General features: G+C 45.7%; 1 protein-coding gene across 1 annotated transcript in view; it reads left to right on the top strand.

Moving 5' to 3' along the window:
• Nucleotides 1-16,314, top strand: part of LOC123771108 (thioester-containing protein 1 allele R1) — a 103,975-nt gene that overhangs the window by 62,509 nt on the left and 25,152 nt on the right. The window contains 6 exon segments of the mRNA XM_069309493.1: nucleotides 4,239-4,372; nucleotides 6,821-6,941; nucleotides 7,901-8,044; nucleotides 8,728-8,862; nucleotides 9,894-9,948; nucleotides 15,153-15,297. Coding sequence (XP_069165594.1) covers nucleotides 4,239-4,372; nucleotides 6,821-6,941; nucleotides 7,901-8,044; nucleotides 8,728-8,862; nucleotides 9,894-9,948; nucleotides 15,153-15,297 — 734 coding nt within the window.

Genomic DNA, 16,314 nt, shown 5'->3' with positions numbered 1-16,314 from the left:
CTGCATGGCTCCTCGTGGCGTCAACAGGTCGGCGACGAGGTAGAGGTCTCCCTCACCACTACGGAATTGGTACGTTACAACCTCTACACTACTTTGTTGCCACACTGTTGCTTCTCCCTGTTGCTGCCACACTATGTATCATCACCCCTTTGTTGCCACACTGTTGCTTCTCCCTGTTGCTGCCACACTATGTATCATCACCCCTTTGCTGCCACACTGTATCATCACCCCTGTTGCTGCCACACTGTGTATCATCACCCCTGTTGCTGCCACACTATGTATCATCACCCCTTTGTTGCCACACTATGTAGCTTCTCCCTGTTGCTGCCACACTGTGTATCATCACCCCTTTGCTGCCACACTGTGTAGCTTCTCCCTGTTGCTGCCACACTGTGTATCATCACCCCTTTGCTGCCACACTGTGTATCATCACCCCTTTGCTGCCACACTGTGTATCATCACCCCTTTGCTGCCACACTGTGTATCATCACCCCTTTGCTGCCAACAACAAGTTGCTAGCAGCACAGACTATGGCGAGCCCCGTCGTACTCACCCGGCACAGGAGATCTATTCTCAGGTTATCTTGAGATGATTTCGGGGCTTAGCGTCCCCGCGGCCCGGTCCTCGACCAGGCCTCCTTTTTTGTTACACATCCCCCAGGAAGCAGCCCCGTAGCAGCTGTCTAACTCCCAAGTACCTATTTACTGCTAGATGTACAGGCGCATCAGATGAAAGAAACTCTGCCCATTTGTGTCCGCCTCCACCGGGGATCGAACCTGGAGCATGGTGTACAACCCCCTTATAGTGCTGCTGTTAAGACAATCTAATTCCAGCTCTCCGCTACACAAAGGAGCTCGCTTCCGTCTTAATAACAGGGTCGAGGTTATCTTCTAATTTTCAGACAACAAGAACGGGTTTTCCTCGTATTGATTATTTGTTTTCTGGACTTGCGTCTTAACTTCCCTCCTTGCAATAAGGTTGCTTCTTGGTAGCGTATGAAACAACCTGTTATACATGGCAGGTAGTTTAAATTCTTGGGTGTTCAAGAATAACACTAGTTGTATGTCACTCATATTGACATATTGTATTGGCACTCGTATTGTATTGGCACTCGTATTGTATTGGCACTCGTATTGTATTGGCACTCGTATTGTATTGGCACTCGTATTGTATTGGCACTCGTATTGTATTGGCACTCGTATTGTATTGGCACTCGTATTGTATTGGCACTCGTATTGTATTGGCGTATGTCTTTCCATTGGAGACTTTCAGCGCCGTGGAGAAGGGGGGGGGACCTGCTGCATGGGTAACAGCTTCTCCCCCGTATCAACCTACCCTGGCTTTGCGCCCTGGAGAGGCCACTCCTCACCGACAACCAGAGCGCAACTCCATAGTCTCCTGAGACTGATGGATGCCTACTACATTACTTTCTTATCCTTGCCTGTTTTTCAAAAATATTTTTAAGAAATTATTGACCAAATTGTCTATTAAATGTCTTGAGACTTGTCTAGTAAAGCTTTTTACATACACAAGAGTTGTTACAGTCTTGTACAGCCACCAGCACGCGTAGCGTTTCGGGCAAGTCCTTCTTCCTGTGTTCCCCGGAATACCACCCACCAAATTGTTTAACAACCAGGAGCTAGATTCACGAAAGCAGTTACGCAAGCACTTACGAACCTGTCCATCTTTTCTCAATCTTTGCCGGCTTTGTTTACAATTATTAAACAGTTAATGAGCTCCGAAGCACCAGGAGGCTGTTTGTAACAATAACAACAATTGATTGGCAAGTTTTCATACTTGTAAACTGTTTAATAAATGTAACCAAAGCCGTCAAAGATTGAGAAAAGATGGACAGGTTCGTAAGTGTTTGCGTAACTGCTTCGTGAATCTAGGTCCAGATAACCATTTTACTGTTGGGTAAACAGAGGCTATAGTTAAGGCTTGGCACCCAGTAAATCCTCCCCGGCCAGGATACGAACCCAGGACAAAGCGCTCGCTAAACGCCAGGCGAGTGTCTTACCACTACACCACGAAAACTGCAATTTTACTGATACCTTGCTTCTCAAGATGGAGTAGCTTCCCTTAACGAGTTAACTAGCATGATTTTGACCTAACTCAACACTTGTAATAATTACTAAACATGTGTGGTTGTAATGGCTCGACAAGCATCTCACAAGTGACATAATAGCAACAAGTTAGCCTGTTGAGTGTTCGTGAAGGTGTTGAAGAGCCTCCATAGTTGGTAAGCTTCACGAGGGCGTGTCACTGTCTCACTGGCCGCACGCTGCAACTGCACTGTGATCTGTTATTGTTGCACGGCTTGCTTCTCCTGCCCCCTGGCACCACCCTCCTCCTCCTGTGTGTGTGTGGCGCCTCGGCACACACCACCAGCACGACGGTGGTGGTGGTGGTGGTGGTGGTCGAAGTCTCCCTCAACACCTCGGTGTTGGTACGTTGGTGCTTCCAGCTCCTTTGGTGTCACACCATCTTGGTTGGTCCCTCCCTCACTCGTGGTGCCACACTACTCTGGCCCCCTCCCTCTCCTGGTGTCACACCATCTTGGTTGGTCCCTCCCTCACTCGTGGTGCCACACTACTCTGGCCCCCTCCCTCTCCTGGTGTCACACCATCTTGGTTGGTCCCTCCCTCACTCGTGGTGCCACACTACTCTGGCCCTCTCCCTCTCCTGGTGTCACACCATCTTGGTTGGTCCCTCCCTCACTCGTGGTGCCACACTACTCTGGCCCTCTCCCTCTCCTGGTGTCACACTATTCCTTGCCACCCCCCCCTCTTGAGCCACATTACTCTGCCCCCCCCCCTCTACTGGCGCCACATTCCCCTGGCCCTCCTGGTGCCACACCCTAGACCCCTGTAGTGCCACACTACCTGGACCCCTCCCAGCCCACACTCGCCAGACCCCAGCACTAACCTGTTCCTCATTACCTCTTCATCATGTTCAGTAATCATGTTATATTTCACACCCTTAACATGGCTCCTCTCGGCATTTATCTTTCATTTAAGGATTTGAATGACCACTGAAATTAATACTGCCTTTAATATAGTATTTTAATATGGGTTGAAATATTTATATTATTATATAATATCTATTTATTATATTATTTATTATATTATATATTTATTTATATTAATTATATATTATATATTATTATTTATATTATTTTATATTATTATATATTATATATTATATTATCATTATTATTAGTGATTTGTTAAGCGTTCATTTGTCAGGAAAGTTAGTAATGACCCGCATTTGTGGCCATGGATGATCTTATTGGCAGCTGTTGACCTCTGACCTCTGTTGCACTCCGTACCAATTATACGTGTTAGCCCTGAACCTGTGACATGTCTTGACCTGTGACATGTGTTAACCTCTGACCCACCGACGGAGATATAGTGATCCCCCAGACCCGACACATATACTGACCCTTCACTGGGGGTCAATATGTGTTGATATCCGGGATACATTATGGGGCAAGCTTGGCTGTAGGTCATTACCCTGGAAACACAAACCGAAACTGTCTCTATTTTCCGCTTGTTACAACTTGTAATAAAGTTGTTACATCTTGGCTTAACGTGTTTATGACGTATTAGAACGTTGTTACAACTTGCTATATTGGTTGTTATAACTGGTTAGGAGGTGTTAAAACGTTTTCGAACGTTGTACCAACGTCGTAGTTTCGGTGTGTGTTTGGCGGGTAGTTTCTTGTGATGAATTGGTTTGACCTTTGATGACCTCAGACAGTGGAAGATAAGTTAACAAAATAGCATTTGTTTAAGGTTTATTCTCAGTGTCAGTGAGTACAACCACCTGCTCTATCCGGGCTATTATCTGACATCAGGATGTCAATATCAGTTGACCCATGACGTGATATGAGTTGACCTCTAAGGACTACTCCCATACCCCCCCCCCCCACCCCCCACCCCTTGCTCAACCACTTGGGCTGGACGGTAGAGCGACGGTCTCGCGTCATGCAGGTCGCTGTTCAATCCTCGACCGTCCAAGTGGTTGGGCACCATTCCTTTCCCCCCCGTCCCATCCCAAATCCTTATCCTGACCCCTTCCCAGTGCTATATAGTCGTAATGGCTGGGCGCTTCCTCCTCATAGTTCCCTTCCCCCCCCCCCTTACAGCTCCGACCTTCCTTTCGTATCCCCTGCCCCCTGGTGAGTGGCCCTTGGCACCATGACCAAGTGAACTGTTGATGTTGTTAACTTGCAGGTGGGAGATGCCGTGGAGGTGGAACTCAACGCCACGCAGAATATGATCCACTTCGTCTACGAGGTTATCGGTCGAGGAGACGTCCTCTTTGCTGACACTCTCCAGGCTCACCAGGGCACCACTCACACCTTCAGGTGGGTCCTCATGGTGCCACTCACACCTTCAGGTGGGTCCTCATAGTGCCACTCACACCTTCAGGTGGGTCCTCATAGTGCCACTCACACCTTCAGGTGGGTCCTCATGGTGCCACTCACACCTTCAGGTGGGTCCTTATAGTGCCACTCACACCTTCAGGTGGGTCCTCATGGTGCCACTCACACCTTCAGGTGGGTCCTCATGGGTCACCACTCACACCTTCAGGTGGGTCCTCATGGTGCCACTCACACCTTCAGGTGGGTCCTTATAGTGCCACTCACACCTTCAGGTGGGTCCTCATGGGTCACCACTCACACCTTCAGGTGGGTCCTCATGGGTCACCACTCACACCTTCAGGTGGGTCCTCATAGTGCCACTCACACCTTCAGGTGGGTCCTCATAGTGCCACTCACACCTTCAGGTGGGTCCTCATGGGTCACCACTCACACCTTCAGGTGGGTCCTTATAGCGCCACTCACACCTTCAGGTGGGTCCTCATAGTGCCACTCACACCTTCAGGTGGGTCCTCATAGTGCCACTCACACCTTCAGGTGGGTCCTTATAGTGCCACTCACACCTTCAGGTGGGTCCTTATGGTGCCACTCACACCTTCAGGTGGGTCCTTATAGTGCCACTCACACCTTCAGGTGGGTCCTTATGGTGCCACTCACACCTTCAGGTGGGTCCTTATAGCGCCACTCACACCTTCAGGTGGGTCCTCATGGTGCCACTCACACCTTCAGGTGGGTCCTCATGGTGCCACTCACACCTTCAGGTGGGTCCTCATGGTGCCACTCACACCTTCAGGTGGGTCCTCATGGGTCACCACTCACACCTTCAGGTGGGTCCTCATGGTGCCACTCACACCTTCAGGTGGGTCCTCATGGGTCACCACTCACACCTTCAGGTGGGTCCTCATGGTGCCACTCACACCTTCAGGTGGGTCCTCATGGTGCCACTCACACCTTCAGGTGGGTCCTCATGGTGCCACTCACACCTTCAGGTGGGTCCTCATGGTGCCACTCACACCTTCAGGTGGGTCCTCATGGGTCACCACTCACACCTTCAGGTGGGTCCTCATGGGTCACCACTCACACCTTCAGGTGGGTCCTCATGGTGCCACTCACACATTTCAGATGGGTCCTCCCCAGGGCGTGAAGTCTTGCGTGTAGCCACACACATGCGTATATCCAACCCGTTAAGTGATGTGAATAGTGTGCGTATTGTCACTATGCAAGCACAGTACCGACACAGCCCACTAACGTTGATGATACTGACACAGCCCACTAACGTTGATGATACTGACACAGCCCACTAACGTTGATGCTACTGACACAGCCCCACTAACGTTGATGATACTGACACAGCCCACTAACGTTGATGCTACTGACACAGCCCCACTAACGTTGATGATACTGACACAGCCCACTAACGTTGATGCTACTGACACAGCCCCACTAACGTTGATGATACTGACACAGCCCACTAACGTTGATGCTACTGACACAGCCCACTAACGTTGATGATACTGACACAGCCCACTAACGTTGATGATACTGACACAGCCCACTAACGTTGATGATACCGACACAGCCCACTAACGTTGATGATACTGACACAGCCCCACTAACGTTGATGCTACTGACACAGCCCCACTAACGTTGATGATACTGACACAACCCACTAACGTTGATGATACTGACACAGCCCACTAACGTTGATGATACTGACACAGCCCACTAACGTTGATGATACTGACACAGCCCCACTAACGTTGATGCTACTGACACAGCCCCACTAACGTTGATGATACTGACACAGCCCACTAACGTTGATGATACTGACACAGCCCACTAACGTTGATGATACTGACACAGCCCACTAACGTTGATGATACTGACACAGCCCACTAACGTTGATGATACTGACACAGCCCCACTAACGTTGATGATACCGACACAGCCCACTAACGTTGATGATACCGACACAGCCCACTAACGTTGATGATACCGACACAGCCCACTAACGTTGATGATACTGACACAGCCCACTAACGTTGATGATACTGACACAGCCCACTAACGTTGATGATACTGACACAGCCCCACTAACGTTGATGATACCGACACAGCCCACTAACGTTGATGATACCGACACAGCCCACTAACGTTGATGATACTGACACAGCCCACTAACGTTGATGCTACTGACACAGCCCACTAACGTTGATGCTACTGACACAGCCCACTAACGTTGATGCTACTGACACAGCCCACTAACGTTGATGATACTGACACAGCCCACTAACGTTGATGATACTGACACAGCCCACTAACGTTGATGCTACTGACACAGCCCACTAACGTTGATGCTAATGACACAGCCCACTAACGTTGATGATACTGACACAGCCCACTAACGTTGATGACGCCTCTCGCCTTGAACAGGTTCGTAGCGACGGCGTCCATGGCTCCGAGGGCGCGCCTGCTCGTCTACTACGTCCGAGACGACGGAGAAATTGTGGCAGACTCCCTCCACTTCGCTGTTGCTGGAGCCATCCAGAATGAGGTAGGCTTTCCACTTCGCACGTTATATACTTGCAGTTACCTTAGGGCATATATATACATATATAATATGTGTGTATATATCACGAAAATAAACACGTGATTAAAAATGTGACAATGTCAGACCACGGAGGAAAAATGAAACAGGAATTTCCTTAAGTACTTTCGTATATTAATACATCTTCAGAAGGAGTCTGAAGTTTGACTCCTTCTGAAGATGTATTAATATACGAAAGTACTTAAGGAAATTCCTGTTTCATTTTTCCTCCGTGGTCTGACATTGTCATATATAATATATTCATTCTGCAGTTTTATATCGAATTGTTTGCATGTTTGCACACTAGCAAGTGTCTTTTCACACACAAACATGTCGTACAAGCGCACACACATTTAGAGAGAAGTATGTGTGTATATCATACAAACATAGGTAAGTCATAGGCATTTACAGAGAAGGATGTATATATACCACATAAACATACACTAACACAGTTATTGGACTCTGTGACACATGTTTGATGAAGAGCTCATGGTGTTGCAAGCAGTCAGGTGTTGACACAGGCTTGGCACTCATCGGCACTCAAGTCATGTACGGTACTTGTCTGTCACAAGGATTCACCAGCAGGTACTCACCTAGTTGTGTTTGCGGGGGTTGAGCTTTGGCTCTTTGGTCCCGCCTCTCAACTGTCAATCAACTGCCGAGGTGATGTGTCCTCGGCTGCCTCCTGCTCTTCCCAACCACCTAAGCACTCCACCCTTCCATTGTATACTTGTATCGTGAAAAAATGAATTAAAAGTGAGGAATTAAAAAGCCATTGTTGCAGGGACTAACCGACCAGTGTTTGCAGAGACTAACACACCAGTGTTGCAGGGACTAACCGACCAGTGTTGCAGGGACTAACCAACCAGTGTTTACAGAGACTAACCGACCAGTGTTGCAGAGACTTAACACACCAGTGTTTACAGGTATCTGTGAACTTGACACCAGCCTCAGTGGCGCCAGGCGAGGACGTGTCCATCACCGTCACCACCAGACCCAACGCCTTCGTCGGGCTCCTTGCCGTCGACCAGAGGGCGCTCTTGCTGGCCAATGCTAACCACCTCTCGCAGGTGAGTGCGACGGGCTACATCACTCGTATGTCAGTGTGACCACTGTTTCGTCACACACTTGTGTCTCAAGAGACCCGTTCTAGGCACCAGGTCACCCGGGAGACCCAAAGTGACCTAGTCAGTGCATATAGGAACCATACATTAAACAAATATTCTCTCAAAAGATTCAAAATTTTATGGTATAGATTTTAAAATAAAAAATGCATTGTTATTTTGCATATATTTGTAGGGTATAGTCGGTGGATGCATCTGAAAGCATCCTCGATGTTTCGAGCTCTTCTGAAAGCACCGTTGGGGAAGGTGGAGGAGGAGAAGGCTAGGCTACTGGGCTTGAGGAGCCGTAGGGCCGGAGCCTCGTGTCTACAGGCGGAGTGCTAGCGTGGCATCATAAGGCAGTTGAGGCATGCTAAACGAACTAACAGGAATATGTGGTGCTCCATGGGTAGACTAACTGTAACAAATGTCAGGGGAAAGACGCCACGCGTCATTTGTAAGATTGAGCGGGTGAAGGATAATGAGACGGTTTAATCCTTAAACACCAATGATTGACGTAGAAAGTGAATTTGAGGGCAGGAAGAGGTCAGAGAAAAGATAGGATGGCGGCATCACTTTGCGTTGAGGGGTATAATTATGTAGGGTGGGTGTGTCGTGGCGCGGGAGTTGTTACCACACGTGTGTTGCAGGAGGAGGTTGTGGAGGAACTGGAGAAGTACGACCCCGGCAGGAGGAACCTGGAGGGCCCGTGGTACACCCTCAGTCGCCGCAAGCGAGCCCTCTTCAACTGGCACGGCACCACCACAGCCAATGATGTCTTCAAGGTCAGTTGAGAACACTTCTCAAAGTCTACGGGCTCATCATAGCCCGTGCTACTTGGAACTTTTTGTTTCAGGTAGCGATTCTTAAACAACATGGTCAAGGGCAGTGTTGGTACCCACCTTGCTTCCCTGTACTGACTGGTAGTGATGCTACTGCCATACCAGGCAGCTAAGGTACCGTCGTGTATAACAGTGAGTACCTGGTAGTGATGCTACTGCCATACCAGGCAGCTAAGGTACCGTCGTGTATAACAGTGAGTACCTGGTAGTGATGCTACTGCCATACCAGGCAGCTAAGGTACCGTCGTGTATAACAGTGAGTACCTGGTAGTGATGCTACTGCCATACCAGGCAGCTAAGGTACCGTCGTGTATAACAGTGAGTACCTGGTAGTGATGCTACTGCCATACCAGGCAGCTAAGGTACCGTCGTGTATAACAGTGAGTACCTGGTAGTGATGCTACTGCCATACCAGGCAGCTAAGGTACCGTCGTGTATAACAGTGATGGTACTCTCGTAACTAACCAGTCTCACTGCATATATACATAGTGGAAGTTGATATGTTGACCAGACCACACACTAGAAGGTGAAGGGACGACGACGTTTCGGTCCGTCCTGGATCTCAAGTCGATTGTCAATCGACTTGAGAACGGTCCAGGACGGACCGAAACGTCGTCGTCCCTTCACCTTCTAGTGTGTGGTCTGGTCAACATACTTCAGCCACGTTATTGTGACTCATCGCCTGCATATGGACGTTGATGTATTTTAGAAAACATAGTTGTAATAAATGTAGTGTAAACCCTACAAGGATTGTAATGCAAGTAATATTGATATACTACCATTTAGGAAACTATTTTTAGAATACAGTATTGTATTTTTAGCGTTGCTATATTTGATGACTTCTGTAGCTCCCGGATAACGTGGCCCGTGAATGTGACCACGTGTTAGTATTCTGTACTAACAGGTATTTGTAACGTAGATATCTGTAAGGTTGGAGTAGCCGCGATAGTCAATAGGAGACCCTTTTGTTGCAGAACGCTGGTGTAGTTGTCCTTACCAATGGCCTCGTATACGACTTCAACCCCTTCTGTGAGTATCATTGCTTTCTGTGAGCACCAGCCCCTTTCTGTGAGCACCAGTCCCTTTCTGTGAGCACTAGTCCCTTTCTGTGAGCACCAGTCCCTTTCTGTGAGCACCAGTCCCTTTCTGTGAGCACTAGTCCCTTTCTGTGAGCACCAGCCCCTTTCTGTGAGCACCAGTCCCTTTCTGTGAGCACCAGCCCCTTTCTGTGAGCACTAGTCCCTTTCTGTGAGCACCAGTCCCTTTCTGTGAGCACCAGTCCCTTTCTGTGAGCACTAGTCCCTTTCTGTAAGCACCAGTCCCTTTCTGTGAGCACCAGCCCCTTTCTGTGAGCACTAGTCCCTTTCTGTGAGCACCAGTCCCTTTCTGTGAGCACCAGTCCCTTTCTGTGAGCACTAGTCCCTTTCTGTGAGCACCAGCCCCTTTCTGTGAGCACCAGCCCCTTTCTGTGAGCACTAGTCCCTTTCTATGAGCACCAGCCCCTTTCTGTGAGCACTAGTCCCTTTCTGTGAGCACCAGCCCCTTTTTGTGAGCACCAGTCCCTTTCTGTGAGCACCAGCCCCTTTCTGTGAGCACCAGCCCCTTTCTGTGAGCACCAGCCCCTTTCTGTGAGCACCAGCCCCTTTCTGTGAGCAAGGGCCAACCTGTCCTCTTAAAAATAACGTCGCTTTTGGCCGTTTGCCCGTATGGCCGAAAGTGGACGTAATTTGAAAATGAAAAAAAAATGAAAATAAATTTGGGATTTTTTTTTCAACAACAGTAAGTTAAGGGTCCTCTGATAGGTTAGGTGGGCAGGAAATTCTCATAAAGTTTCAAAACGTTATGAAAAACGTTAATTGAAAGTTTCCTCTTCTAACCTTACCGAGTAAGCCGGTCGACTCAAACAGAAAACGGAACAGTACGTCACTTTTGTGAGTCGATTTCATTTCAAATTACGTCCAAATTAGGCCAATAGTGCGCATACGAGCCAAAAATGACGTAATTTTTTTAAGAGGACAGGTTGTCCTGTGAGCGCCAGCTTGGCCCTCACCTACCGCCGTCCGCCTCTCTTCACTTGCCTCTTGACACAACCCGTCCTCTTAAAAATAACGTCACTTTTGGCTGGTATGCGCACTATGGCCAAATTTGGACGTAATTTGAAATGAAATCGACTCACAAAAGTGACGTACTGTTACATTTTCTGTTTGAGTCGTCCGGCTTACTCGGTAAGGTTAGAAGAGGAAACTTTCAATTAACGTTTTTCATACTGTTTTTAAACTTTATGAGAATTTCCTGCCCACCTAACTTATCAGAGGACCCTTAACTTACTGTTGTTGAAAAAAAAAAAATCCCAAATTTATTTTCATTTTTTTTTAATTTTCAAATTACGTCCATATTCGGCCATACGAGTAAACGGCCAAAAGCGACGTTATTTTTAAGAGGACAGGTTGCTTGACAACCTTGGTAGTTAAACAGTAGTGTACAAGATGAATGTTTGCTCGGCGTGGGTACAGAGTCACATATGGCTGTTATGTAATGTTTGTGTTGTATTATTGATATTACACAGAGAGAAATCACATTAACATAAGTATCAATGAGAAAATCCGAGGGAGCAGTGATACAGATTCAAACCTATGCGCCAGCTGGGCATACCCAGCGCTGAGGTTCGAATCCTCATCACGGCTCCTATGGATTTTAGTACTGATAATTGTGATGAATATGTTCGTCTTAAAAATTTGCCCCAAGAAGAGCACACATGCTTATAATTAGGAAGAGTTGATGGAGAACGGCTTGGGAAGACAGTTGCTTCATTCTCCCTTTGTCCATCCATGGTTGATGGACAGGCTAGAATGAGGATACTTCAAGCTACATTAGAGCAATAATGCACACTAGAATATGGCAGCATTACAGGCAAGGATATAGCAGCATTATTGGCTAGGATATAACAGCATTACAGGCTAGGATATTGCAGTATAACGAGCTAGTATATTGCAGCATTACAGGCTAGTAATCTATACCTGATCAACCAGGCTGTGACCCATACGTCAGGCTGCGAGCAGCCGCGTCCAACAGCCTGGTTGATCAGTCCAGCAACCAGGAGGCCTGGTCGACGACCGGGCCGCATGGACGCTAAGCCCCGGAAGCACCTCAAGGTAACCTCAAGGTAAGGTAGTATATGGCAGCATAAAACGCTGGAAGAATGTTTAGCAGCTGTAACTATGGTGCCTCGAGGTCAGACTTGATACAAGTGGCAGAGCTGAAGCACCACGTGGCCCAAAATATAAACATTGTGCACCACGTGGCCCAAAATATAAACATTGTGCAGCACGTGGCCCAAAATATAAACATTGTGCAGCACGTGGCCCAAAATATAAACATTGTGCAGCACGTGGCCCAAAATATAAACATTGTGCACCACGTGGCCCAAAATATAAACATTGTGCAGCACGTGGCCCAAAATATAAACATTGTGCAGCACGTGGCCCAAAATATAAACATTGTGCAGCACGTGGCCCAAAATATAAACATTGTGCAGCACGTGGCCCAAAATATAAACATTGTGCACCACGTGGCCCAAAATATAAACATTGCGCAGCACGTGGCCCAAAATATAAACATTGTGCAGCACGTGGCCCAAAATATAAACATTGTGCACCACGTGGCCCAAAATATAAACATTGCGCAGCACGTGGCCCAAAATATAAACATTGTGCACCACGTGGCCCAAAATATAAACATTGTGCACCACGTGACCCAAAATATAAACATTGTACACTATATATGCTTCATTTGAAAAAGAATTCCTTACTAGTCAGTATACTACTATAAAAGCTAAGAATGCTCGAATTCGTGACTATTGACGAATGTCACAATAGGCACTATCTAAACAGAAGGATGGTTTGTCCTAGCTCTTTAAACTCTTTAATTGTCGACTGGTTCAAATATCCCAATTACACTAACAGCCATATCTGACGAAACGAAGCCCTGTTTAAAGTTGCATAAACTGTTGCAAACGTGAGTTATATTACTCAAGCTGGGCCGTTTTGACTATTTTTTCCCACTGTTGCAAAAGTTGAACTGAAATATTGTATAGTAACCTTAAAAAAAAAACTTGGCTGAATATTGAAGAAAAAAGGGTTTTCTCCTTTTTTCGGAATGTTCATCTAGCAAATATTAGCTCAAAAAGTCTTGTGTTAGTTAATATTACCTAACTAAAGATAGATTTCTTTTAAGATTTCAGTCTAATTTATACCAAAAGTAGCAAAATTTTGATTTATTAGTGTTTTGTGTTGTAGCGTAGTGAGTCTGATGTTTTGTATTCTTGTGTGTGTTGTATTGTAGTCTAGTGAGTGTGATGTATTGATGCTTAGTGATGTATTGTAGCCTAGTGTGTTGTATTATAGTCTAGTGAGTGTCTTGTAGCCTAGTGTGTCGTATTGTAGCCTAGTGTGTTGTATTGTAGCCTAGTGTGTTGTATTATAGTCTTGTGTGTGTGATGTAGTGTAGTCTATTGAGTGTGTTGTATTATAAGCTAGTGTGTTGTATGGCAGCCTAGTGAGTGTTGTAGTGTAGTGTAGCCTAAGTGTGGTGTAGTGTATCATGATGTATGTGTGGTGGCATGTTGGAAACAGAGTGTTGTAGTAGCATATACTCTGCTTGAATGTTGTAATCTTTGCTTGTCTTAACCTTCAAGCAACTTCACTAATAATACACTGACATACAAACCCAATTAGTTTCGACTTGAACAAACAAATCCCACTTGATGGGGCATTCCCACCTTTGATACATAATTTTAATTATTTTCAAGATACGTTATAGATATTAGAGAATTTTTGCAAATATATTTATATATCTAATATATAAAGGCAGATTCTATGATAATATAAATATTTGTCTATCGATTGTAAAAACCTAATTTGATTATACGTGTTATAAAGAAAAACTAAAATTCTAGATTTGTATTAAATATAAAGAAAAGTTATATATGTTGAGTATTTAGAAAACACATATATTATTGGACTGCCTATTAGACAATTTAATTAACATCGGATGGAAGGAAATTAATTAGGAGTTAAGCCCATGAATGATGTTTTGAAATATAAATTTTTCTGCCCCAAAAAATGCACCGCAAAAATTCTTAATATTTCTTCACGATATAAAATTATATAAATAATTGTATATATATATATATATATATATATATATATATATATATATATATATATATATATATATATATATTATATATATATATATATATATATATATATATATATATATATATATATATATATATATATATATATATATATATATATATATATATTCTCTCGTCACCTTTATTAAATCTGTTTATGTTCAACGTTTTCATAGTATACAATAATAGGAGAATGGCCGGCACCTCTCAGTATTGTCATATTGTGAGCCCTCTTGTCATTGATACTATCAATTAAAATATATATACTTAATTTTTGTTCAAATAAAGCTTAAAATGCAGGTGAAATGCTAGGGTTTTCTTGTGTTGTGTAAACTAAGAATTTCAACTATAAACAAAAGGTGGGACTGCTCCTTCCATTTGTGAGTTATGAGGAGGAATGAGGCACCAACGGCGAGTGTTTAGGTCAGTTTGGGTGTTGTTGAGTAAGGCTGAGGCTCCGAGTGTGTACAGGCTCTGTGCTGTTATATTGGGTCTTGCCTCATACGCCTCGAGGGCCTCGCCTGCAGGCACTTGTACCTAATGGAAGCTAGGCATCAAATCTACCGCTTGGGTACTGGTAAATTTAGTTACGATGAGTGTGTGTGTGATTAGATGCTGAAGTATACTAACACAGTAACACTGTAGTTTAGAAGATACAGTAGGATGACACTACATGACATTGTATCCCTCGTGTTCTGCCATGTTACTACACTGTTAACCCCGAGCCTCGTGTGGAGGCTCCACCACCAGCATTGTGGTTGATATTAATGTGTGTGTGTGTGTGTGTGTGTGTGTGTGTGTGGTGTACTAACCTTTGTACTAATGTGTGTGACGGTGTTGTGGTGTACTAACCTTTGTACTAATGTGTGTGACGGTGGTGTACTAACCTTTGTACTAATGTGTGTGACGGTGGTGTTGTGGTGTACTAACCTTTGTACTAATGTGTGTGACGGTGGTGTACTAACCTTTGTACTAATGTGTGTGACGGTGGTGTTGTGGTGTACTAACCTTTGTACTAACTCCTGCTTGGCTCTAGTGTACTACCGGACGATACTGGACGACCCTCGGGACCTTAGGGCCATGGAATCACAGGTGCCGGAGGCCACCCTGGTGCCCAACCCTAAAGTAGCCGCCCGAACCCGTTTCCCGGAGACCTGGGTCTTCGCCTCCGTCGACTCCGGGTATGCCAGCACCCTCCCCCTACACAGCTGTAGGCTGCACCCTCCACACCCCCCTCTAGCAGTAGGCCACCTCTCGACTTCTTTGTCACTTAGGGACTTATGTGTGTCAACTGTCTCGAGCTCTAGCACTTATTTCCGCCTTGTGCACCTCTAATATGGACTCCAGCACTTTGAGAATGGCTCTTATCCCTTCATTATAGAGTCCTGTGTTAGTTCTCCCTGCTCTTATCCCTTCATTATAGAGTCCTGTGTTAGTTCTCCCTGCTCTTATCCCTTCATTATAGAGTCCTGTGTTAGTTCTCCCTGCTCTTATTTTGATCTTCTTTGTAAATGTCTCTTAGCACTTCATACTTTGAGCATGACTGATTGACTCTCATTACTACAGAACCAGTCTTGACTGTCAGACTCTTGTATCTGGGGCACTACAGACAATATTCCTCCTGGACTGTCTCCTCTGTTCCTAAGCTCTCCCTTAAGTCTCTCGTAACCCCGTAGCTTACATTTAGAATGAGGGTAACGAGTCTTCTCTGTAGAACTGTAGATGTAAGTTATCTGAAGACTGTAAAACCCGCAGAGTAAGGCGGAAGCTCTGAGGCTCACACTCACGTCCACAACAGATAACGGCGTTTTATTTTACTCACTCGTTTTGATTTGTTGTTCTATCTGTTGGACTCTAATACGTCATAGTAGTTTTGAGTAAGGGAGTCATTTTCAAAAGGCGGCGGCAAGCCGAGAAGATAATAGCTTCTCAAATTCAAATGTATAATGTCTTGCACACGTGAAAGATGTCTCGTAGTGGCAGCGCTTCGTCACACTCGGGGTAATTACAAGATGATGCAGCAGGAGAGAACCATGTGAGCGAGGAAGGATAATTCCCCGTAGCAGCGACCAAGAATTACTTGCAGGGCGCGTCTTGTGTGTGTGTGTCCATGCCACACCGCTACAACACACCGCTACAACTATGTGTGTCAGAACAGGTGGGTCATCCCGATCGAGGGTTGGCCATCTTGGCGTGCG

Source organism: Procambarus clarkii, chromosome 65 (assembly GCF_040958095.1).
Source record: "Procambarus clarkii isolate CNS0578487 chromosome 65, FALCON_Pclarkii_2.0, whole genome shotgun sequence".
Taxonomy (NCBI): Eukaryota; Metazoa; Arthropoda; class Malacostraca; order Decapoda; family Cambaridae; genus Procambarus; species Procambarus clarkii.
The sequence above is the reverse complement of the archived record's forward strand: the minus strand, read 5'-3'. Positions and strand labels throughout refer to the sequence as shown.